This window comes from Macrobrachium rosenbergii, chromosome 45 (assembly GCF_040412425.1).
Source record: "Macrobrachium rosenbergii isolate ZJJX-2024 chromosome 45, ASM4041242v1, whole genome shotgun sequence".
Classification (NCBI taxonomy): Eukaryota; Metazoa; Arthropoda; class Malacostraca; order Decapoda; family Palaemonidae; genus Macrobrachium; species Macrobrachium rosenbergii.
Genome location: NC_089785.1, coordinates 22450207 through 22477138, shown reverse-complemented (window position 1 = coordinate 22477138; position 26932 = coordinate 22450207). Strand labels below are relative to the sequence as shown.

At 41.2% G+C, this 26932-nt stretch overlaps 2 protein-coding genes across 4 annotated transcripts in view; both read right to left on the bottom strand.

Annotated features, from left to right (window-relative positions):
* Nucleotides 1-26932, bottom strand: part of LOC136829772 (protein bassoon-like) — a 547662-nt gene that overhangs the window by 218897 nt on the left and 301833 nt on the right. The gene's annotated exons all lie outside the window — the stretch shown is intronic.
* On the bottom strand, nt 6623-19018 carry LOC136829775 (interferon regulatory factor 2-binding protein 2-B-like). Of its 2 annotated transcripts, XM_067088677.1 has the most exons (4): nt 17463-19018; nt 9537-9833; nt 8987-9240; nt 6623-8561 (listed from the first exon to the last, which is right to left on the bottom strand). In XM_067088677.1, exons 1-4 carry the CDS (start codon nt 18370-18372, stop codon nt 8406-8408), a joined length of 1617 nt encoding a protein of 538 aa, XP_066944778.1. In that variant the 5' UTR covers nt 18373-19018; the 3' UTR covers nt 6623-8405. The 2 variants fall into 2 exon arrangements, with proteins under 2 accessions (XP_066944778.1, XP_066944779.1); XM_067088678.1 differs by lacking the exon at nt 9537-9833 and having other exon boundaries at nt 17463-18949.

The window sequence follows — 26932 nt, the reverse complement described above, 5'->3', positions numbered from 1 at the left end:
CTTGAATTTCCTAACTTTACAAGACTTGTTTTCAACATGTCTGTGATATGTGCACAATAAGTTCCCAACATGTCCTTATGACATGTTTTACTGTAGCATAGATACACCCTAAGAGGTCCCTTCGAAGTAGAAGAAGGGGACTGACTGACCTTGAATTTCACAAGCTTACCAATCTTGACATTCAGTTTCTCCCATGACTCTTTAATTTCACATAATCATATCTCCTTTATTGAATACCTGACTTCCTGTCGTGAGTCCTTGAAATCGATCAGCCCAAATGTCGAGAATCTCTAAGACGGGAGATTAGAAGGACGTCACACAGAATGCCTGTAGTCTTCCAGATGTGATTCTGGTGAAAGAATGACTTCAGTTACAAGAAATATACAGTAAGACAAACTTTCTAATTTTGGGGATTGGAATCACAGAGCTGTGAGTTACCTGGACAACACTTTAATTTTTGTCTTGATGATCTCAAACTCTTTGATACATGAACAATCTGAGATAGCTAAGTAGCCAGTGTTCTCGAATTTTACTTCTAATCCTGAGAACGGCTATGGTACAAAAATAGAATGACAATCAAAAAGTGCTTTGCAAGTATTCAAAGAAACCTGCTAATGCATAAAAATATGACAAACAAAAGTGCTCTGCAAGTATTTAAAGAAATTATCTGGTAATCTATTCATTAAATTTTATTCTAAAAGGCTCCACAGAAACCTTAATCCCTACTTACTTACACTGACAAAATGGAAGGACATTCCACTTGAAGTACTGAAGAACCCTTAGAAGTTTGTTCAGATAAAAAACCAACTTCCCAAGCTTAGAAGTGGGTTGCAAAAACCAACTGAATAATAAGATATACTTTTACTTAAAGCCCTTAATCAACTCTCCTTCCTTATGAGTCACTGTACTGAACTGAACTGAATATAGAGTTTAGGCCAAAGGCCAAGAGCTGGGGCCTATGAGGTCATTCAGCGCTGAAACGGAAATTGATAGTAGAAAGGTTTGAAATGTGTAACAGGAGGAAAACCTCTTAGTTGCACTATGAAACAATTGTTAGGAGAGGTTGGATAGCAAGATGGAAGAAAGATAATATGAATGGAGTAACAGTAAAAGGAGTGAAAGGGGTTGCAGCTAGGGGCTGAAGGGGCGCTGCTAGGAACCTTAAGTAATGCCTACAGCGTACCGCATGAGGTGTACTGACGGTACTAACCACCCAGCGGGATTATGAGTCACTTTGGAAAGTCAAGCTGATAAATGACCTGTAAAATCCAGGCTCTTCTCTACAGGTACAATTTCAGTCACTCTTCTGCTGAGGTCAAGGGAAGAAGTCCCCGTCTTACACCATGTAATACCCTACGGGACAACTTTTCTCATATTTACCAAGTGGAAATTAGGAATACTGTAATCTTGATATTACAAGGTTCAATGACCTTATTACCTTCTATTTGTAATCTTTCTCATTTCCTTTATTTGTATTAATGGCTTACAATTTTAGCAGAAAACGGCTTGGTAATGTTCAATTTCAATAAACCATTTCTTGGTCAGGTGGGATTTCAATAAACCATGTCTTTATGAGGTGGGGTTTCCAGAAACCGTGTCTTTATGAGGTGGGATTTCAATAAACCATACCTTTATGAGGTGGGATTTCAATAAACCATATCTCTATGAGGTGGGATTTCAATAAACCTTATCTCTATGAGGTGGGACTTCAATGAACCGTATCTCTATGAGGTGGGATTTCAATAAACCATATCTTTATGAGGTGGGATTTCAATAAACCATATCTTTATGAGGTGGGATTTCAATAAACCATTTCTTGGTGAGGTGGGATTTCAATAAACCACGTCTTTATGAGGCGGGATTTCAATAAACCATGTCTTTATGAGGTGGGATTTCAATAAACCATGTCTTTATGAGGTGGGATTTCAATAACCCATGTCTTTATGAGGTGGGATTTCAATAAACTATGTCATGACAGGTTGCCATCTTTACACGTGGTGTCTTAGTAAGGCGGAATTTCAATAAACCCGTTTTAATAAACCATGTCTTGGTACTGCAATTTCAATAAACCTCGTCTTAGTAAGGTAATATTTCAATAAACCAAGTCATGGTAAAGTGGACTTTCAATAAAAAATGTTTTAGTATGGTAGACTTTCGATAAACCATGTTCTAGAACAGTGGACTTTCAATAAACCACGTCTTAGAAAGGTAATGTTTTAATAAACCACGCCAGGGTAAAGTGGACTTTCAATAAACAATGTCTTAGTATGGTGGACTTTCAATAAACCATGTCTTAGAACAATGGACTTTCAATAAACCATGTTTTAGAACAGTGGACTTTCAATAAACCACGTCTTAGCAAGGTAATATTTCAATAAACCGTATTATGGTAAAGTGGACTTTCAGTAAACCATGTCTTAGAACAATGGACTTTCAATAAACCACAACTTAGTAAGGTGATATTTCAATAAACCGTATCATGGCAAAGCGGACTTTCAATAAACCACGTCTTAGTAAAGTGATATTTCAATAAACCGCGTCATGGTAAAGTGGACCTTCAATAAACCACGTCTTAATAATTTCAATAAACCATGCCTCTTGTTAATGTACAAGATGTACTCTTTGCAGTGGTTGTCCAAGGGGATTGCCTACAGCAGGCCTTTGATGGCGCAACGTAGACATGACGTGGTCTCTTTAACTTCAATCAATTTCTGATTTGAGAAGTCTGGTAAAAAAATTTTTCTGGTTAGCCCTCAGACCATATAGGAAGTTCTCCTTAGAAATCTCTCCATTCCTCTGGTTTCCCTGAATCATTTCTATAGGGGGCTTCAGTGAGTGCAAATTTCAATGAAAGAAATTTACATTTTTGTTCTGTTGACCTTCTAGAGATATTATTAATTTGCTTCAAATTATAATTATAGATTCTTTGTTAAGTCACATAGGTTTCATTTCAGAGAGAGAGAGAGAGAGAGAGAGAGAGAGAGAGAGAGAGAGAGAGAGAGAGAGAGAGAGAGAGAGAGAGAGAAACATGACAACCTTAAACACACAAAATCACAGGAAGAACTCAATGAAACACCAATATTGTGGTTGGCAATAAATTTTTTATTATCCATATTTATTGTGTCGCTGTAACCGTAACTTGTTTTTTTTTATTAATCATATTTTTGCACCAGGATTATGGCACACATACACACACACACACACACACACGTACACACACACACACGCGCTCACACACACACACACTTTTCTCATCACCATTCCTTATAATTTTTAATGGTTGGCGTTTCAAACTTCACTTTTTTTGTTTAATTACAAAGGAGGGGGGGATATGAACACTGATCAGAACGGCAGGTGATAATTAATTATGATAATTATGATAATTGCGGCAGGTAATATAATTTTTCATGATTATTTTTTTTTATTATATAATTAGACTATGCCTGTGTTACTTTCACCGTACACTCTTTACAATAATAATAATGACCAATAACATCCACATGAACCATTTGTATATATATATATTTATTTATTTATATATTTATATAGTTATATTCATATATTTATCTTAAAAAGCAGGTACATCAAAATCATACATAAATCAATATGCATGACGCCACAGAGTCCACGGGCAGTCTATTAATAGTGTACTGTACACAGTTAATCGATGTTTAGTAGTTAGGTGTGTAGTAAAAGTAGTAAAAGGGAGGTGTTTAGATATGTGTTTGATGTGCCTCTAAGCTGGGAGTCAGAAGCCATTCTTCTTCTTCTTGAACTTTCCTCTTTCAACTTTCTTCCAACTCCTTTCGTGCACCTCTGACAATCGCCATGGGTCTGCAAGTCCACAAAAACCGCGGTCCAAAACAGGCCTAGCAGACCTCACAGCTTTCGTATTGCTAAAAATATTTCAGGAGTCCTTCAAAAGTCCTTCTCAACAAGGCCTCCTGATCTAACCACCGAAGAAAAAAAAATACTCTCCTCAAAAAAGGAGTATATGACTTCCAGTTATCAAGAACCTTCAAAAGAGCGACTCAACTTCCCGGGAAAAACCAAAACGCCAATGACAAATATTGCTGTCAAACCATCCCTCCGCGTCTATGCCGAATTCAAAACGCTGGAACAAACGCTGGTTAAAAGGGAAAAATGTCTCTTGCAGTACACAACAACGAACAAAGTCCCGGAAAAACAAAACAAATAAAAAGGGAATATAAAAGTGGACGTTACTTTAAACGGAGAAACGTATCCCCCCCCCAAAAGTTGCTCAAGGCCACCGACTTGAACAAACAGAAGAGGGGGTAAGAAAATACCCTACAGTATCTCACTGGACGCCAACTTATAAACTTATCCGAGCTATGTCATGCCATAGCCTTCCAACGCGTCATGGACACAAAAACGTTGCGGCATTGCTATTCGAATGCGAGAAAACGTTTCAAGGGGGGGGGGGTTCAATGGAATAGTGAACAAAACTCCTACAGGTTTAAATACATCGAAGGACTAATTAATTTCATTTGTACCTTGGGGATGAGTGTGGTTCCGGACAATAACACCAAGTGGATTGATGCATCTAATTAATGCCCTTTTTTTGTTTTGGGGCAGAGAGAGAGAGAGAGAGAGAGAGAGAGAGAGAGAGAGAGAGAGAGAGAGAGAGAGAGAGAGAGGTACCACGAAAGTGTACAAAATAAAAATTATACGACCAGGAAAAAATCCAATCTTCTTAAGCAAGGACAAAATGGATAGACACCAGCAATTGATAAGTTCGCTCTGATGAAAAATAAATAAAAAATAAACTGAAAGATAAACAAACATAATTTCCAGATTTATTCCCACTGTGTCAACTGTCAAACAGAGAGAGACAGAGACTAAACGAGCCAAAAATTATCAGGAAATGTCACATAAACCTCAAAAAGGGGTAAGTTTAGGATTGGGCCACAATGCATTAGCCAAATGACCACAGAGAGAGAGAGAGAGAGAGAGAGAGAGAGAGAGAGAGAGAGAGAGAGAGAGAGAGAGAGAGAGAGAGATTTGTAAACTGGCTTGACTGATATCAGTAGCTAAAGCACACCGAGCCAGCAGTGTTTGGCAAAAAATGGCGTGAAGGTGCGAGCGTGCTTGCACGCAAGAATAATGTGAGTGTGCATATACACAAAAGCGTACACATTCATATATATATATATATATATATATATATATATATATATATATATATATATATATATATATATATATATATGCACGCCTGCACATTCTATATATATACATATAACTATATTCTGTACAAGTATGTACTGGGGATATGGCCGAAAGAAGAATATATGGACGCTATTGGGGTATAAACAGCCGATGAGGGCTGGATTCACAAAGAGATAAAGAAGAGTCTCCACCATCTTTTAAAAAAAAAATGGTCCAAATTTGACGAGACGAAGTACCCCCAACCAAATTTCTTTCTGAAGTGACCACCTGCAAGTTTTACAAAGTCAAAAACCAGTAGAGGCCGAAGCTTCGTCCTGCAGGAGATGTTTTAGAATGCCAGGGTAGTGGAAGAGAAAGCTCCATTATCACACATTCACACACACACAAACATACACACCTTTCAGAGGATGTTCCTTTGTGGCTTCTTGTGGTCATGGCCAGAACCAGCACACAGACAAGAATCTCTGGAGTACCATGATGTACCTTCTAGCTCTAGAAGGACGTTTCTTTTGTTTCCTGTGGAGGTTTTAATCATGTGGGTGACAGCACAGATGTCTTTCCAGATGCAAACAGAACTATCAGAAGATAATCTGGAACCAAGACCCACCAAGAATGGCTTCTGACTTCGAGCTCAGAGTCACAGAGAAACTGACCACAGCAGAACACAACTTGCTGGGACTTACAGAAAAGAGCTAGTTTCCAAGTGATCAATTATACAATTATACAAAGAGATAAAGAAAATGCTACTGTCAAAAAAATACAGGTCAATATGTTGCACAAATCGTTACACAGAACAGAACGCGAATGCATCGTCCACCTGGTCATTCGGCCAGGTAAGCTACTCAAAACCAAAATCTGTCTTTTTCTCCAAAAGACGAAACCAAGAAATGCGACCCAAATTTCTCCTCCGGCTGTTCAAAAGACAACTGATTCCAGTCTCCTTTCGCTTTCCTTCCCTTCTCCTCCTCGATCTCCCAGACAAAGAGGTAGATTTAGCTAAACCACTGTACTGGACACCCAATCGTGGCTAATCTTTGCAATGCCCAAAAACAAACACACCAACGGCGGACCATCCTGATTCTAGAATGAAACTGACAAAACTACACATAAATAGTCTTTACCAGTGAAAGAGACTGTGTGTGTGTGTATGTGTGTAGGTGTCTGTGTGTAAGTGATGCGAATATGCCCAGTGTAATTGCTAAAAAGAAAAAAAAAGAAAAAAAAAACTGACTCAGGCCCCTTTTTAAAAAAGATTCCCCCTTTTTTTTTATTTTTGAGCTCACGTCCAGCGCAAGGAATTATCATAGAGTTACTAGTATCGCCATTATTATTATTAGTAGTAATAGTAATGAATACGAGGACACACTTGTAACCACTAACTTCTAAAAATTCTGATGGAAATAAAAAACAGAAAACTTGACAGTATAATGTGCTGTTGTTCTCTCAGTTTCGTCGCAGACGCGAAGGAAATCAAAATAAAAAAAACGGCTTTGCATGTTAGCCTAATGGATAAGTTGATTTTGTTCACCTATCAAATGCTGGTGTTAGCATGGCAGAGAAAAATGCTAAGAAAGACTACAGATAGACGAGACAAGTAGGTAGGTAGGCAGACGGAATGAGACCGAGAAAGGAAAAGAGAGACAGAGACAGAGAGAGAGAGAGAGAGAGAGACAGAGTGAGACCGAGAGTAAAGAGATATTTGGAACAATTATAAACCTACAAAAGCGAGTACGAAGTTCCAAATTCGGATACTGACCCAGTATCGTATATGACTAGCAGGCTAAGTGTGTTATCACGTTACACTACAGTATTATATTCATGTCAATATACAAGAGATAATAATAATAAGCCTTTGGTCATCGCGAACATCACACAGTTTATTTTATTTGACTTTTTTTTTTATTTTTTACTTTGCAGCAGTGTGAACAGTACAGTGTGTTGAGTGTACACTTATGTACAGCCTAAAAGATTACAATAACAATTCAGCTGAACTCCGAGGGGGTAAACTTGTTGAAGAAATCAGCGCGAGAAACTGGACTAAAATCCACCACGACGACGACGACGACGACGACAGTCGTTTGTTTGCAACCAACACAAAACTGAGACGTCTGGCTAGCTGGTAGCAACACCTGTGGCAGGCACCGCCGCAGGCAGTGGTTGACGACAGGTCAAAAACGAAAGAGAATGAAGGGAAACTGCCAGCACTAAGCTAATCAAAATAGCTCCAACAACAACAACAACAACAACTGCAGCTGTAGTAGTAGTAGTAGTAGTAGTAGTAGTAGTAGCAGCAGTACAGTAGTACCAGCAGCAACAGAAGTGTCAGGTCAAAAAGGACAATCTGGCACAGTAGCGGCGCCAGCAGAAGAATGAATCGGGACGTGCTCTTTCCAGAATTCTATCTTCTCTACAAGAGGCACCCCAAACTCCCCCACCCCTATAACTGGCTGGCTGGCGCGCCACTGTCCTAACTCAGCAAAATCAACATTTTTTTTTTCAAATGTCACCCTAAAACAAGTCAATCTCTGACGAACAAAAGAGGAAATCAACAAATGTTCCCCGTAAAATCCATTGTCTCTGTCGGTTTCGGCGAAGGAAACACGCAGGTCGAGAGAGAGAGAAAGAGAGAGAGAGAGAGAGAGATAAGAGAGAGAGAGAGGCTGGGGATAAGCAGTGTGTTGTTGTCCCACAGTGTTGCAGCAGCATTCATCATCTCAGTAGTATTATTATTAATGCAGTAATCATCATTTCGGCAGTAAATCACTTCTTCTGAAAGGCAGAAAACGCGGCCGTCCAAAGAGGGCCACTTCACTGACACACTGTAGTATTTATGTCCGCACAATTGGCTAACAGTCACCCTGCACTAGCTGACTCTGCCCCAAAGATCAGGGCTGCCTTGTCAAGTGGCAACACCCACCCACCCAACACATCTATCTGTGGGCAGTGTGGCTATGGGGCTACTTCTAACAACAAGAGAAAGAGAGAGAGACCACCCCTTCGTGCCCACCACCAACACCATCACCACTACTAGGCAGAGTCCGTAGCTAAGGACCGAATCCAGCACCATTTGGACACGCAATTGCAGCGTTACCACACAACCCTCCACGGGGTAGTTTGCGGTAGAAGTTGCTGCTGAAAATGGTTCGTGGTCAATACCAGTACACCATCACTGGTGACCTTTCAACTAAAACCAGTGGACTTCCAAGGAGCCCCCTCTATGTGTCTCTCTCCTTCTTGGTTTTGGCTTCATCCTGTGAGTGTTGGGGCAGCATGTTGGCTGTGCCCAGAATGGTTGCGATCTCTCCCTGCATGAAGGCCCACGGCACAGTAGACCCAGCCAGGGGACATCTCTCACCACTCGGGCAATAAACCTGGAAGCACAAAGCAACACAAAATTCAGTAGGTTTTTCCATTGTGGAAATGTTCAACACTAGTTTCATGAATAACTTTTCTTTATCTAAATAGTGTCTAGTCATTGACATCTTTTCAAGTCATGCTTAAATCTAAGACCAAAAGATGAGCATATCAAGAGAGATTGTTCTGCACATTAGTCTAAATAATAGCAATGTTCACTGATCTGAATTCTTTACATTTACTGTAAGTTAAGCTACTCAATCAACGCTTTTTTGAGGGCAGGTATTCTAAAATCCTTTGATGATAACCTAGGTACTTAACTGAGAGTAGAATGCAAACATTACTGAATACTTTTTGAGCAAAATCATTAAGAATTATATAAACTCTCCCAGTATGGATTTCAGAGCAGAGGCCCAGTCACAAAACAAACTGTTCTCCTTACCTCAGTACCAGCTCCCTGCCTCTTGATGGACTCTCTCGAGCAAGGGAAGCAGAACTTGTGGTGCAGGACGGAAGGGCACTGTACGAAATGCGTGTCCTCCAGCCGTTCAGTGCATATAGTACACTTGAGGTTGCTGCTGGGCTGAGGGGCATCGCTCACTGCAGCTGCACTACCCTGTGCCCCAGGGCTGCTGTCCCCGCTGGAGTCGCCGTGCCTTCCTCCTCCACCTCCTGAGGATCTCCTTCGGGGCTCGCCTACGAAAGAGGAAACGACACATGTGAGTTAATCCGGCTCAAAGGGGACACCTCGCAATCTACTGTACAGCACACAGGACAAAACCGGCACCAGCCGCACAAGGTGGACCTGACGCACAAGCTTGCTGCTAACTCTAAAAGGACATCATCTTATTGTAATCATCATCATCATCATCATCATTCAGGCAAAAAAGGAACAAGTTGGTCTCCACTGGTTGTAGCGGTAGTACAGTAGGAGTGGTAGCAGTGGTGTCGCAGTGGTGGTGGTGGTATCAGGAGCAGGGTTGGTTAGTTACCTGAGGTGGGTGAGAGCTGCGAATTGCGCGAGGCCGAACGCTGCTGCGGAGAGGCCGAGGCGTGGCTTCGGGGCGACCCCGGGGGCAGGTTGTCGGTCACACTCTGCAGGGCGGCCATTGGGGATGGCCCGTTGGTGGACGAATTGTTAGAGCCACCCTCCGGGGTGTTGGTCCGGGTGCCACTGGGCCCCTGTGAAGACCCGCTGCTCTGCTGTTGCTGTTGGCTTGTGGCAGCCTGGGCCTGGGCTGCTGCAGCGGCCACTACAGCGGCTGCACTCACTGGTAACCCAGGGTAACCTAGACCGACGGAGCAAAGACAAAAGAAAGTCTAGTTAACACTAATGATTTTTTCCCCCCCACCATCTAAATCTCATCTCAGCTTATTCCCCTTTTCAAGTCTCTTTCTTCACCATGGCAGGGCCTCTGAGTGGGTGTACCGCCTCATTCCATCTCTCTTGGACCTTCTATTAGCCTATTCACTCGTAAGATACAAATGGATAACTGAAAATAACAGAAATATAAAGTTCACTGTGCATCACCGAGCTGACACATAGGCTACCATGAATACAGACAGTCTTATTCTTCAACGAAAGGTTCAGTCAGTGACATGTGACCATAAAGAGACCCACCCTAACATCAAAAAGAATTGCATATTGCAAGTCGAGTTTTCCAAATAATAATCGTGACGTAATTTTCGTTCTTTATTTATATTTTATTAAATAAATGAGAGAGCACACCTCAGCTAAGAATGATCTTGCGCCTGGAACACTTTCAATCTTACACTTGTTCATTCGAATCGACAGTTCAAATTAGGCCTATTGTTGTACATTGCAAAGAAGGGTACTTTCGAAGTAAAAAACGCATGAATTCTAAAGGCACACTGCTATATATATATATAAGTTTTAGAGCCATCGCTGTTGTTATTAGGCAAAAAGGGCAAAAAAAATATCACTGGTGGCTTACATGTCTAAGCCTTCCACAGAACCAACCGGTCACATTGAAAACTTAACAAAAAGGCAAGAAAATAAACTTGAATTAATAGCAAATAAATTAAAATCAGCTAAAGGGTAAGCGAGATAAACTGTGTTTAAGGACGTATGTTTTCAAATAAACAAATGCAAAAAGTTTTAAATTCTGCCAAAGGATCCCACTTCTATCAAGCGGAGCTCACGCGGTCGTAAAAGTATGCGAAAGAACCGTAGATTTTATCACTGAATCATTGGTTCCTTAGCAGCCCCAGGGAGGATATATTTTAATACTAAAAAAATGACAGGATTTTTTATATTTATAAACAAAGGGGCTTACGTCGTGGAAGCTTTAGGCAATTATCCATCCTTGAAATAGGACTGGAAGTACGAATGTGGCAGATAATATTAATACTCACTTGTTCTAATCTCGAGAGCCAACCGCCTTTATCTACCATAGGCCTATTTTACAACGTGTCTGAACCATTAGGATCTAATCAAATCGTGACAAATCCTCAATAAAAAATTAGGTAAAATGCAATAACCTTTCAGGAAAAGATGGCAGAATTCGTTTTGGGGGGTGAGAAGATATTTTGTGCGTGCGTGTCGTCATCTAAAAGGCAACCCCCTACCCCGCCCACCCCACCCCCCAAAATTTCGTGACTTCAGGTAGGGCATGACTGGTCCCCACCCCTTTTCCCTCCTACCAGCGTCACACCCTTACGCACGCACAGTTCTTCCTGAACAGATACACAAAGGGCAGACATGAATGCTAAATCCCACATCACGCACTCATTCTCTCTCTCTCTCTCTCTCTCTCTCTCCCGATAGCAAGATCTTTCGACCTTTACCTAAGTCATAATTAGGCCTAACCTGTATATATCACGGAAGTGTCATTTATCAGAACAGTTGAAGTAACTCAGATGTATGAAAATAAAGTCTGCTTAATTAATGTAAGCCAAGGTCTTTATATATATATATAAATATCTAACGATATGACTCGCCATGAATTTTAAGCCTGAGAGAGAGAGAGAGAGAGAGAGAGAGAGAGAGAGAGAGAGAGAGAGAGAGAGAGAGAGAGAGAGAGAGAAGGAATCAGACGTGGCAGCGACAGCGGCAGCTGCTGTAATATTGGCTACCTTCCTCATAAAAACTGATTGAGAGTTACTGGGAAAGAACTACCCACAAACACTCTCTCTCTCTCTCTCTCTCTCTCTCTCTCACGACTCTGAAATCCCCTAACGACGCTCCTCCTCCTCCTCCTCCTCCGCTGACAAGTCCCACTTCTATCTAATCCGTCATGACGAAGATGAAAAAAAAGAAGAAAAACGAAAACTATTTCTCGGAAATCAAAGCTATACGAAGCCGCCGCCGCCACTACCAGCAAGGCATCTTCTTAGACCTATGTACACGTCAGGCGGAGAGAGAGAGAGAGAGAGAGAGAGAGAGAGAGAGAGAGAGAGAGAGAGGAACTTGAATATGTGTGTGTACGTGCCTTTAGGTTGGGAGGGCTTTGCATGTGTTCGTGTGTGTGTGTGTGTAAGTGTACGTGTGTGTGCGCGCGCGAGTGCGTACGTATACACGTATGACGGTGATGTTGGTGCTGTAAGCTGATGGGGTCGCAACTGCTGCTGCTGGGTGGTTTGGCTCAAGGCCGTGGTGTGTGTGTGTGTGAGTGTGTGAGTGTGTCCTCCCTCAACCCTCCTCCTCCTCCTCCCTCAACCCTCCTCCTCCTCCACAACCACCACTCTCCCTCATTGGTCGGTGAGCCACGTCAACGTGACGTCATCTTGGCATTCGGCCAGCTCAACCGACACCACTCACGCCCGCCAACACACATACAAACGCACACACGAACACACACACACACCGAGGGGAGGAGAGAGAGAGAGGGAGAGAGAGAGAGAGAACACACTTGCGAACGCATAAGAGCTGCTGCTGCTTCTCTCTCTCTCTCTCTCTCTCTCTCTCTTTCTCTCTCCGCCACTTACCAAGGAAGCTCCTAGCGGCCTCAACCCACATACATAGACTGAGGTCGGGAGGGAAATATATACACAAAACGCTTATTTTTATTTTTATATTTTACCCCCTCCACTTGTCAACTCTCTCTCTCTCTATCTCTCTCTCCATGAACTTGACCGCCACGTCTTGACAGTTCGAAATGTCGCTTGTTATAGAATTGAAGGAACAAAACAAAGCATAATAACAACAGCTGAAGAGAATTCCTTCTCTAACCTCCTCCTCCTTCCCGCAACAGAGACGGAACAAAGAAAAAAAGAAAAAAAAATTGACCTTCACAAACATCCCTCCTGTTCGAGATATCTATGCTGATTTGCCCTTAACCAAGGCACCAATTCATCCACCCAACGCCGCCCCCCCCCTCCTCTCCATAAGGGTTAAATTGTGCAACATTCTCTCTCTCTCTCTCTCTCTCTTTCTCTCTCTCTCTACACATGCTACGTCCTGAAATAGTCCTCTCTCACTCTACCAAGACCCTTAAATAAAACCTGAGATGGTATACGTGCCCGGAGAAGACTAGGGTATAGGATCTCTCTCTCTCTCTCTCTCTCTCTCTCTCTCTCTCTCTCAAGTGCATTTCGACAGTGACCATTTCAATACGTCATATCCTCATACACTTTACAATCTGGTTTAACCAACTGTATTCGTGAGTTACGAATGGGGCCTAGGCCTAACTTTTGAAATATACACGCGAGAAATTTCTCTCTCTCTCTCTTTCTCTCTTAAGGGCCAAGCCAGAAGAGGTATGTGTATGTGTGTGCGTGCGTGTGTCTGTGTGTCTGTATAAACAAGAAAGTTAGGCTGACCGCCCGCCCATCACAAAAAGGACCTTGTAACACCGCCCTCCCCTCCCCCCAAAACCGTCTGCTGAGTTTAGCCTCTTACTTCAAAAGTGAACTTGACTTTTAACGGCCTCGATGTTGAGGAACAGATAACATCCGGGGTCTCTCTCTCTCTCTCTCTCTCTCTCTCTCTCTCTCTCTCTCTCTCTCGTATAGTGGGTGGCCTCTTACAAATCACTTGTACAGAGTTGCTGAATTTGGAATGATCTCTCTATCTCTCTCTCAGTCTCTGCGTTCCCCCGTGTTTCCCACACAGTTAATCCCGCGCCTATGGTCACGCGAGAATGGATTAATACTAAACTTCTTTTATTAAGAGGCCGATGGGAGGGGGGGGAAAACGCGCCGTGGAACCAAGCAACAAGGGACAGACACATCTTATAAGTCTAGTCATCTGAATCTCGTGAAGGCCACGCAAGCTTCGGAAGGGAAAATACCGCCGTTTCTCTCTCTCTCTCTCTCTCTCTCTCTCTCTCTCTCTCTCTCTCTCTCTCTCTCTCTCTCTCTCTCTCTCCATAAAAAAACAAAGTCCAAACGTCACTATCAATTATTGTGACACATTGAGCCGTTAGGAATATTTTCCTCGTTTCAAAACAAGACGTGAAGACGAGTTTACCAACACCAAGAATTGCAATACAGTTTCCCAAACTCTCAGCTCGTGACGTCATTTCAATCTTTTTCCGGTTTCAAATCCTATTTGTTTCCTTTTTACTTAAAATGTACGCCTGGAATAAACAGGGACAGGAGTTGCCAACTCCATCGGCCTACCTTAGAGAAAACTCCTACATCTATTCTCGCGGATTGAAATACAAAAATGTATAAGCCTATTTGGGGAGCGGTCCCTACCTGTCCACGCGAAAAATTAATGTGAATAATTATAACTAATTAAAAAATATTTACAACTGGAAAAGGGACATAGGAAAACAAGCGGAAAGTATAAACATTTTGGTAATAAGGAAGAATCGCAACTTTGGGAATAACAATTATAATAATTACAATAATCACAGCGGCATTTTTGTAAACAATGCATTAGCATTTTCCATTCGTATATGTCCTTGAGCTGACGGTATTATTATAATGGTTGTATATTCCGTTAATTCGTAGATGGACAGCAACTGTAACCATATGAATAGAGAGAGAGAGAGAGAGAGAGAGAGAGAGAGAGAGAGAGAGAGAGAGAGAGAGAGAGAGAGAGAGAGAGAGCAGGTCACTGTGAATTTCACGCAAAAAAGATTACAAACTACAGGCTGACCTAAACGTAGAGGCCTACATCACAACAGTGAATTCAAACCAATCGCTGACTTCACGACGGTAAAACCAACTTAAGGATTAACCTCACGACACACAATTCAAACTGAAGGTTTGAATTCACTCTTCTGTGTTCCCACGAAAGCAAAAAAAAAAATCCAAACGAGACCACATAAACAATACAAAAAGCGAAGCCAAACCCACCTAATATGAGCGATTCATAAGAGCAATGGAACGTCAATTGGCTTCAATCAGTCGAGATTAAGTAATGAGTCAGAGAGAGAGAGAGAGAGAGAGAGAGAGAGAGAGAGAGAGAGAGAGAGAGAGAGAGAGAGAGAGAGACTCTGAGAACTGTTATTCTATCAAGGGGACAAATATACAAACATAATTCTAATTACCTTTGAAAGTTACAAATTTCAATTAGGCCTAAAAGAACTATTCTCGGGATATATGAAAATTACACATTTCAATCATAAATATTTTTTAAACTGAAATTCCAAATTTCAATTTTAAAAAATTACCGATTACAAAATATTCATTTAAGTTACTTTTAGTTTAAGTTCATCAATTATCGATAAAGTTTTATTTTCCGTGGGTATTTACAACTACAGTAATTAAGCTATGCAGCGTATCAACGCGATTCAACGCATTCAATAACCATTTCCCACAAAATATACGCATTTAGTACCTTGCGTATACGCTCACAATATACACCACTACAGAATACACTCGGAGAAATACACAAATAAATAAAAATACAGTAGACACATAAATAAAACAATAATAATTCAATCCATTCCAAATCGCCGCCGCGACGATAGAGAACTGGATAAAAATAAGAAAATAAATTTGAAAATTAAAATAAAAATGCACATAACATTCGCCCCCGTAAGCGCAATGCATAAACTATATATCAGCACAGTGTATGTATACGCGTATGACATACATACATACACGAATGATACATGCAGTGTATTCAAGTGTATGAATTGTTCGACCTCGTGAACTCACTCGCGATATAAAGTAACCTTGAACGAGATTTGACACGAAGCAAGAGACTTAATTAAAAATAAACACATTTTTAATCGGCTTATGCTATTACTGTTTACATAAACAATAATAGCGGTAAAGAGTCCCGACTGTCAAAATAATAATGAGCTTACGTATAAATTCAACCGGCGCAGTTTCACAAAGTAAATCTCTTTAAGTCATTAAAAAAATTTTTCTGAACTTTCAATTGCATTCAGTTATTTTTTTATTAATTTATCTTTTAAATAATAATTTTCCCGCGTTCTAAAATCATCAGCGTGCTTCCATATAAATAAAATATTTTAGCATTTAGTTTCAAGCGCTATTCAAGAATAAATAATAGAATATTACCTATACACTCTTTCCGCTAATTTAAGAACGCCAAACTTCGGTAATTCTCACTTGCCCGAGTTTTCCCCCTGTTCCCGAGACCGCTATTGCAGTAACAAGGAGGAATTCCCTAAAAATAGCACATATTTCACAGCTGCCATTACACGCCTTGCATGTGTAAACTTCTCTCCGCCGATTTCGCTAATTTAAAACACGTGCCAAATTCATTTCGAAACACCTACCTCCTAGGCCTTGAAACAAATTGACGAAAATGTATTCGGTCTAAAATTATCTCCGTCTGTAAACTCATTTCGCAAGCGAGTGTTGCCTAGGCTAGACGGATCAGAAATAAATATAACCTTGGCCTTCCAACTTTAAAATATCTACCGCCACATTTCTTCTTTTTCGCCGGCGGGAAATACACGGTTACACATATTCATCTGGACGTAACCTTGGCGTTTTCGACAGAGAGAGAGAGAGAGAGAGAGAGAGAGAGAGAGAGAGAGAGAGAGAGAGGAGGAAGATACACCGTACATCAATACTGGTCTAACCTAGACGACTGATAAAGTATAATACCATTTATATAGTGTATATATATACATATATACACACACTTGCTTTGTCAAGTTAATATAAAAGGTGTTTGACAAACGAGGAAGGAAGCCTTACAAAGTCAGGCCTTGAACTCTGGAGAGAGAGAGAGAAACCCACGACTGTTTTTAATATACAATTATAGTCGCCCTGCCTGTCACACTTACAAACAAACAAATACACATACACACACATCTCTAAGGGCCCCAACAGAAGGTGTCACACTCTGTGTGTAGTGTCTCTCTCTCACTTTGTGTTTACGCTATTCTTAGTTTTAATTCGTCTACAAAAAATGCTTTTTAATATGAATTTCTTTGAGATTTCAACTGAAACCATATACTGAAATTAACATAAAAAGATGTAGACTGAACCCAAATCTCAAAAATATATTGAAAACAAATTGTTGTAGACTGGACCCACTTATCAAAAATAATGCAAATATATTATAAATTAATATTAAAAAAAATAAACTTTCAGAGAGATGGAATGAGGCTCACTTACCAAAAAAAAAAAAGCCACTGACTTTGAAATTAAAAAAAAATAACAAATTACATAAGATTTTTCAATTTCATTTTAGTATCCGCTAAATTACGAAAAGATTCTGCATCCGGTAAATTATCACAATTAATACAAGTAACTATAAAGAACTACACCAATGGAGACCACCGTAATATCTAGCAGCCTATGAAGACAACGCATTTTGACCTTTGGAGGACGACTGCATTTGAGGCAGAGGTTAGGTTCGGGTAAGGATCTTTTTTAAAGGTAAGGACGCTGAGGGAATGGTGGGATGACATCCTTACCCTTGCTGAGGTTTAAGGAATAGGATGGGAAAGGCAAAACGCCCCGAAATGCAGTCACGCCCACAACTGTAAAGGTATACAAGACTCGTCGCTCTCGCTCACCTGAGGGAGGCTTGGACGACCCGTCGAAGGACCAGACGCGGACGGGATGATGCTTGGCGGCGTCTTTGAAGTTGGGCCCCACGGGGGCGGCGGGGAGGGACTCACCCCGGGTGAGGGGCGGCCTGTGGCTCTCCTCCAGGAGCTGCCGTTTGGGCGCCTGCCCGCCACCTTCGGTGGGGCTGTGGGTATCGTCTCTCTCGAACGATCTCTTCTGCGGCACGGGTCCCGAGGAGGAGCCCGGGGCCCCCGGAGGCCGGGAGTGCGGCGGAGGCAGGGGCGGATGGGCGGTCAGATGTGTGGGCGGCCTGACAAGGGCAGGGGCGTGTGGGTCCTCCCGGTGGGGCAGGCCCGTCGGGAAGGCCAACATGTGGGGACCTCTCTGGCGGACGTCCCCGGGGACGAAGGCTACTCCGGGCCCGCCGGGAGGAGGAAGGGCGGCCGAGTGCGGAGGCGGCGGGTGCGAGTGCGAGTGGGACCCGGGTTCCATCTTGATGCCCGCCTCGATTTTGATGGGCCCGTGGTGGGCGCCGTTCTGCGCCTCCATGGGCACCCTCGGGTGGGACTTGGCCGGGCCCTGCCTGTTCTCGTTGATGCCGTGGGCGCGCTTCATCTGGCGGGCGGTCTCGATGACCAGGTCAATCCTGTCGGCGCCCTCGTAGTTGACACAGCCCCGGCAGACGGGCTCCGAAAAGTCGTGGAGCATGGCCCAGGGCGTCCGGGGAAGGTCGCACAGATAGCAGTGCTGGCGCTGTCCGCGGTACGACGACATGACTGCTGCTATTGCTGCAGCTGCTCCTGCCGCTGCTGCTGCTGCTGCTGCTGTAGTGACCGAAGAAGTAGAAGAAGAAGGAGGAGACGCAGGCGACGGCGGTGACGACGATGATACTCCCCAAGGGTTCTCTGACAACATTCACAAAAAGCACTGTTGTAGGAGGATCTGTTATTCCTTCGTTCACAACTTATTTCCCTTTCCTTTTCCTCTCTATCCAAAGACACGGGAGGAGGAGGGAGCCGCCCTACGCGACCACCACCACAACAAACAACAGAAAACAAAACACCACCACCCTACAGAACCCCCGAAGACGCTAAAACACTGGTCTCATTTCGCGCTGCAAAGGGGGGCGCGGAAGACGTCGTCGATGATGAATGAGTCACCGTGAGGAGGAGGAGGAGGAGGAGGAGAAATATACAGATGGCGACGACGCAGACGACGACGATGCCTTTGTATGCACGAGAAACTACACAGTCGCTGCTGACGGCGGCGAAATGGCTGTTCCTTTATCCCTCGCTCTCACTCACTCACTCGTTGGGGGCTACGGTAGGTTCTAACACTCGACACGGATCACTGGTGACCAAACTCCTTGAGCAATTCATTTCCCGACCGGGACGCTGAAGAAGAAGAAGAGGGGAGGGGGAAAAAACGGTTAGGACGCCACGGGCGTCGTCATAGCGTTCCTATCAGACCGGCAGGTTGTCTCAGACTGAGCGCCGCGTCTGGCAAACTTTCGCACGGACGTATGCACGCACTCATATAACGGTGACGTATCGATGACGTCGTCAGTACGCAGACTCCGGACGGGGTAGAGAGAGAGAGAGAGAGAGAGAGAGAGAGAGAGAGAGAGAGAGAGAGAGAGAAAGGGCGGGCCAGCCAACAGCAGGCCAGCCAGCCAGCCAGTAAGAGAGAGAGAGAGAGAGAGAGAGAGAGAGAGAGAGAGAGAGAGAGAGAGAGGCACGTCCCACAACAACCTTCGAACATTTAACCCCCAAACCATCCATCCCCCCAGCCGCCCCCAAAAGCTCCCTCCAGGCTTCTCCAACCTACTCCACGCAGACACATGAACATACTTACACATACACACACACACACACACACACACGCGCGCGCACGAACACATACACACACACACACACTCGTCGTCGTATCTATTTATATTCGCGGAACACATTTCCCATTCCTTTATATTAAAGCCCGCCATAACATAACGCAGGCACTGTTCGGCGTTGCAGTGAGATGATGTATCGGGATAATTCTGTAGCACAGTGAAATTATCGTCTGGGGGGAATGTGAGAGTGTGATGATAATGATGATACTTCATTATAATAATAATAATAATAATAATAATAATAATAATAATAATAATAATAACAGCTCACATAGGTCTAGGTGATGCTTCACCTCGCTCCGAAAGGTCGGTCTAAAAATCAACAAGACTTCCAACGGTCGATGCTGAAGTTTTGGCATCGTTTTTCCAAAGATAAACAAGGAACCCTTCTCTCTCTCTCTCTCTCTCTCTCTCTCTCTCTCTCTCTCTCTCGTAGTCAACTGTTACCATGCGCCACTCCTCTCCCGTCCCCGAGTTCTCAATTCATAAGGTCTGCGAGGAAGCCTACCCCACTGTAACCCAGCTAAATCTCTCTCCTAAATATATCATCATGAATATTCTCATCTCTCTCTCTCTCTCTCTCTCTCTAATGCGCCAAGAGAGGTGGAGATAAACAAAAGCAGTGAAAGAGAGAATTGCAAAATTACTTGATTTTCGTGCTTGATCCCACGTTAATCGCCGATATATATATATATATATATATATATATATATATATATATATATATATATATATATATATATATATATATATATATATATATATATATATATATATATACATACACACATACATACATATGGATTTTGTATCACATACACCCTGACATTTCTTAGACTCAAACATTAAGCCACAAATGTCGTTTAATATCCTGTGTGAAGAGAGAGAGAGAGAGAGAGAGAGAGAGAGAGAGAGAGAGAGAGAGAGAGAGAGAGAGAGAGAGAGAGAGAGAGAGAGAGAGATTGGACGGTATTGATTCGCAAAGATATTTGAAAGTAGTTACAACGATTAGGATCATGGTATTGCGAAAGAAGAGAATAATGTCTCTCAAATCCCAAAGCTGAATGTCTGAAGGGAACTGTTGAGCCAACTCTCCTTTAAAGAATATAAATTGCATGTGCAACTGAGATAGATAAAGAAAAAATTGGCAGAAGCTGGTGAAACAAATTTGCACAGTCCAATTGATTAACAAAGGTGAAAAGAAGAACCAGTGGACTTGTCAGTGCTTGGCTGGGTTACCATCTGCCCAGAAGCCAATTGAATAATTGGTGAGCATGGTATGGGGCTCGCAACCCCACCCCTTTAGGAAAAAGGATTATAAGACACCCCTTATCACATTCACCAGGACAGGAAATTCCAAGAGAACTCAAGGTACCTGAAACAATTCACCTTGTACCTCGCTAACTTATTTTATATTTTCATCTATTTATTTATCAGTTTATTAATTCATCTTTTTGTCATTTCCCGTAACTTTTTCTCTTATTTTTGTATTTCCTGTTTACCTTCTATAACTTTCTTTCAAATGAAAGCCTTAATGTTCTTTGGAAGCTTGAATCTCAAGCCAGTGGCGCCTTTAGTGGGGCTTGTTCCAAAATAATAGAGGTTTATCTTCATAATAATAATAATAATAACAATAACAATAACACAAACGCTGGTTCTTGCCATGTGTACTGCAATACTGTAATTCCCAAGAGTCATTACGAAGGAATTGTAACTGTTTCTTTTTTTTCTTTTTTTTTTGTAGCCTTGTTATCGATAATATCAACTTAAAAAATTATACATTTCATATTGAATATAGTTTCTTTACAACAATAAGGTGTATGATTTATTATTATTATTATTACTGATAATTGAGTCCCTGTCAGCCAATCATTTAGTGGCGTTTTGAGATAAACTGGCCTTATGCCAGCGCGGCAACTCGCCCAATGCCAGATATACTGGAGAGTGCAGTTAACATATTGATAAGCTTAATCAGACCTTATCACGCAACACTGTTGTTTTGGTAAATAGTTAAAAAAATAAAATATTTGACAATGCGATGTAATACATTAATGTCTAATGTATTTTTATACATTTTGTATGCCTTGACGTGATGTATCTTCTAATGTATTTTCATACATCGTTGTTAATCTTTTACATTACCTCCGCTCCCAATTCCTCTCTTCCATATTGCTGCGAACACTTTCTTTAATCTTTTATTTTACTGTAATTCCCACTTCCGTTGTTCGACTTTGCTGTTCAACCACTCTAAACTCCCCTTCTTCAGTGGCTTTGCAGTTAATTTTCACGGATCAAATTAACTTCTAATTATCATAGAAAGAAATCTTGAACTTTCACATAATCTGTCTAGGTTCCAGAAGGAAATAATAATAATAATAATAATAATAATAATAATAATAATAATAATAATAATAATAATAGTAATAATAATAATCATAATAATAACAAAAACATGCACTTGCAATGCAATGTATCTGATTTCCTGACCCAAAATAACAATAATAATAATAATAATAATAATAATAATAATAATAATAATAATAATAATAATAACAATATTAATAATAATAAAACATGCACTTGCAATGTATATAATTTCCCCCTAAATAAAATAATAATAATAATAATAATAATAATAATAATGTTACTTTAATCAATTATATTGTGTTTTCTTCTTGCAATAATAATAATAATAATAATAATAAAAACAAAAAAAAACATGCACTTGCAATCTATCTAATCCCCCACCACCCCAATCCCCCACCCCAAACCTCCGCACCTTCGCAAAGAAAAAAAAAAAAAAAAAAAGCCACCACTCACGTATGTAGGAGACGGAGCCTCTCCTCCGTGGAGAGAAACCAAAATCCTTCATTAATACTAATGAAGGAACAAGTCCTATTAAGGATCTAAAAGTACAGAGGGAATTGTGTCTGTGTGTGTGTGTGTGCGCGTGTGTGTTCCGGGAGTCCTATTTTATGCAACTGGTCAGCATTTATCCGGTAGAGAAAGAATTCCGGCTTGCTCTGCTCGGAGAGAGATAAGGAAGGAATGTGTGTGTGTAAGTATATTTTCTATTCATACATACATACACATATACATACGTATATATTAATCAAACATTATATATATATGTATATATATATATAATTTATACATATATTATTTATATATTATATAGATTATATATTATATATATATGCATGTATGTATGTATGTATGCATGTGTACGTATGTGTATATGTGCGTCCTACCGTACACACAACTATCATTATAACACTAACCCATAATGAACGGGAGAACTAAGATAATGCAAAGAGAGAGAGAGAGAGAGAGAGAGAGAGAGAGAGAGAGAGAGAGAGAGAGAGAGAGAGAGAGAGAGAGAGAGAGAGAGACTCTTTTGCCTCCCAAAAATAAAAATAAAAAACAAGAAAGCAACCAAGTAGGAATTCCGAAAAGGAACGGGAATGGAATAGCAAGATACCCAGCCGTTAGTCCTCTTGGCATGACCCCTAATTAGGAATACGTTACGGCAATACTAATATATAATAATTATTAATATTAATATTAATAATGATACTATTACGGAAGTATCACTAGTGTCGTTGGTGGAGATGCTTGTACATATATATATATATATATATATATATATATATATATATATATATATATATATATATATATATATATATATATATACATATACTCTTTGAAAATGCCCAGGAATGTGTTCCAGGAGTTATGGAAGAATATTCTGGAAAGTGTTTTGATTCCTCCATGTAATATATATATATATATATATATATATATATATATATATATATATATATACTGTATATATATATATATATATATATATATATATATATATATATATATATATATAAAACTATATGTATATATTTATACATACACATATATGTATGACTTGTGAACAGTGACATTGGCTCATTCATACTTCAACAAAAAATTATAATCGTGACAAGAAAAAGTATAAAAATGCGCCGAAGTTTCTTCGGCGAAATCGAGTTTTCTGTACAACCTACTATAATCAAGGCCACCGAAAATTGATTTATCTCCCGGTGGTCTCGGTATAATGCTGTATGAGCTGCGCCCCATGAAACTTTAAACATGGCAAGGTGGTGGCCTGGCCTATATCGTTGCCAGACGCATGATCATGGCTAACTTTAACATTAAATAAAATAAAAACTACTGAGGCTAGAGGGCTGCAATTTGGTACGTGTGATGACTGGAGGGTGGATGATTAACATCCCAATTTGCAGCCCTCTAGCCTCAGCAGTTTTGAAGATGTGAGGGCGGACAGAAAAAAGTGCGGACGGACAGACAAAACCGGCGCAATAGTTTTCCTTTACAGAAAGCTAAAACGCAAATCTGTTTGGCACCGGTGACTTCCACTTGGGGGGGGGAGGGGGAGGGGTCAGTTCCTACTTCCAAATGATCCAAATAATATAATGATTCTGAAATTATTAGAAAAGTCGCAATAGTTTTTTCTATCTTTGGGGTGTGTGTGTGTGTGTGTGTGTGTGTGTGTGTGTGTGTGTGTGTGTGTGTGTGTGTGTGTGTGGTGGTGGGGTGGGGGTGGGAGTTTGCGGGGTGGGGAGAATCAGATACTTTTACAAAGCATAAAACCAACAGTGACTTTCAATTTCAAATGAAATCATATTCGTGTATTCTGAGGAATGTAAATCATTTGTGTCTCTGAGGATTAAAATTACGTTTTTTTTTATTATTTTACAGAGGTTAAGAAAAGGAAAATGGGTTTTTATTTTTTCACGAGTATGGAATAAAAATTTCAATATAATTATATATATAACGGCACAATGGTAGACAACGGCCTGAGAGAGAGAGAGAGAGAGAGAGAGAGAGAGAGAGAGAGAGTAAGGTTCTATCTATCAAAGAAAGAGAGAGTGAGGTTCTACCTATCAAAGAGAGAGAGAGAGAGAGAGAGAGAGAGAGAGAGAGAGAGAGAGAGAGAGAGAGGGCTCTACCTATCAAAGAGAGAGAGAGAGAGAGAGAGAGAGAGAGAGAGAGAGAGAGAGAGAGAGAGAGAGAGAGAAAGGCCCTAGCTATCAGAGAGAGAGAGAGAGAGGCTCTACCTATCAAAGAGAGAGAGAGAGAGAGAGAGAGAGAGAGAGAGAGAGAGAGAGAGAGAGAGAGAGAGAGAGAGACTCACACAACAGTGGGAAAGAAAGATCAAGGGGGGGGGATGAGGGGGTAAGGGGGAAGGGGAGGAGGGGTTGGAATAAGGGGCAAAAACCCGACCTTTTTGGAAGCTCAATTGGACGGGAACACGTTACGGAGGGAATTCCCGCCCCCTCCCCTCAAAAAAAAAAAAAAAAAAAAAAAAAAAAATTGGTCAATGTGTTTTCCTACAACGTTCTATAAATAACAATACCCTGGTAAGGGGGCAACGGTTTGTGTGTGTGTTGGTTCCAGCCTTCTTCTTCTTCTCTTTTTCCTTTTTCTTCTTCTTCTCCTCTTTCTTCTTATTTCTTCTTTTTCTTCATCTTTTTCTTCCTCTTCGTTTTCTTCTTCTTCTTCTTCTTCTTCTTCTTCTTCTTCTTCTTCTTCTTCTTTTTCTTCTGTGGGATATTCCAGTTCTTATGTACTTTACCTCAGTAGACAGATTGATATTCGCTTGCACATTCCATAAAATTCTCTCTCTCTCTCTCTCTCTCTCTCTCTCTCTCTCTCTCTCTCTTTTCTGATAATTTACTCAGAATGTATCTCGCATTTATTTTGGTTTATAATAATAATAATAATAATAATAATAATAATAATAATAATAATAATAATAATAATAATATACCTTACTAGCAGTCACATTAAAAATACCTACCCAATAAAATGTATGAAAAACAAAGATGAAAAAATGCAATATTTTTGACCATCTTGAAATTCAATGGCGCCAGCTATCCACCCCACTGCATGCGTACACTTGGGGAAAGAAATCAGGCTTACTTGCTCAGTCTACAGTCTTTCAGGCTTACTGTGACTTATTTACATTGCCACGCGACAAAGCAAGTCTGAAATCAGTTCACAAAACAGTAGAAAGCAAAACATTTCACAGCAAAAGAAAAAAAAAAAAAAGTTTGGACAACAACAATATCTTCAAAACACCTCTCGAGGAATATTGAGAGTTACGTTTTTATATTTTTGGAGTCGCAAATGATAGGGTCAGTGACGCAGTTTTGACGTTTGGCTTCCATAGGGTTCGGAAAGCAACGTGGATTTGTCCATCACCTGCGCATGCGTCGCTACCGAAACTAAACGGGCGTTGCAATTGCAAAGGTCCACGGCGACGTATCACAGCCGCGTTTTCCAAATCAAAATTGTTTTGAAAAATCGCTCGCAAAAAAAAAAACATAAAGTTTGTATTCATGTAAGTATACATCGTGTCCAACACCTACTTATTTGAGGCTAGTACAGCCCATTAAGATTTTTCCCTATTTTTTATACGTTATGCAATGTATCCAATTAAAAGGAAATGAATAATACATTTTTTTCAGGAAGAAACATTTTAAGTATACCATTTTCTTTTCTTTGGGGGGGAGGGAATATCATTACTATTATCAAAACGTGGCTGCCTGCTTCAGTGACGAACTACCTGATAAATCATCTGCTCTCTCTCTCTCTCTCTCTCTCTCTCTCTCTCTCTCTCTCTCTCTCTCTCTCTTTTAAAAGAGCATTCAAGTTTTTGTTCGAACCCCACAAAGCAACCTTGTATTTCAGGTTCGAATCCTTCAGGTTCCAGTAAGCAACCACGTAAGACCCACCTCAGATACGAAACTGGATTCTGAGAGAGAGAGAGAGAGAGAGAGAGAGAGAGAGAGAGAGAGAGAGAGAGAGAGAGAGAGAGAGAGAGAGAGAGAGAGTTTCCTTTTCAGGCGGGCACCACAACCTGAGCACCTCCTTATCGCCAAGACTACTTCTTGTACCTAAAGTCCCAAACACCCCCCCAATTTTTTTTTTTTTCGTGTCGTATCTCACATCATCGAAAGAGCAGACGCAAGATCCAGCGAAGGAAGGAGAGAGAGAGAGAGAGAGAGAGAGAGAGAGAGAGAGAGAGAGAGAGAGAGACCTCTCCTTCATAGGGCCAGAGAGGTCGAGAGAGAGAGAGAGAGAGCAGTGGTATTTTAAGACTTTGGTCGGGAGCAACCAAACCAGTTTAACAGGTCCAGACATTCGGGGCTTGTTCTATCTGGATCTGAAGAGAGAGAACTTACTGGATGGGGGCAGCCAGCAGAACAGTTTTCCAAAAAACCTGGGCACTTGCTGGGCGAAGGAAGATGCCACGAAGGCAGCTACCATGCTTCCTTGGGAGGTGGCAGTGAAGGACTGAGTACCCTTCATGCTGCCAAGATGGGAGGTGTCAGTGAAGGACTGAGTACCCTTCATGCTGCCACAAGATGGGAGGTGTCAATGAAGGACTGAGTACCCTTCATGCTGCCAAGATGGAAGGTGTCAGTGACGGACTGAGTACCCTTCCTGCTGCCAAGACGGGAGGTGTCAGTGAAGGACTGAATATCCTTCATGCTGCCAAGAGGGAAGGTGTCAATGAAGGACTGA

Coding starts and splice junctions, on each gene's coding strand:
- LOC136829775 (XM_067088677.1), bottom strand. CDS start 18,372: ATGTTGTCAGAGAACCCTTGGGGAGTATCATCGTCGTCACCGCCGTCG. Junction 9,834..17,462: donor GTCGTCCAAGCCTCCCTCAG/GTGAGCGAGAGC, acceptor CCGTCGGTCTAG/GTTACCCTGGGTTACCAGTG. Junction 8,562..8,986: donor GGCAGGGAGCTGGTACTGAG/GTAAGGAGAACA, acceptor TTGTGCTTCCAG/GTTTATTGCCCGAGTGGTGA.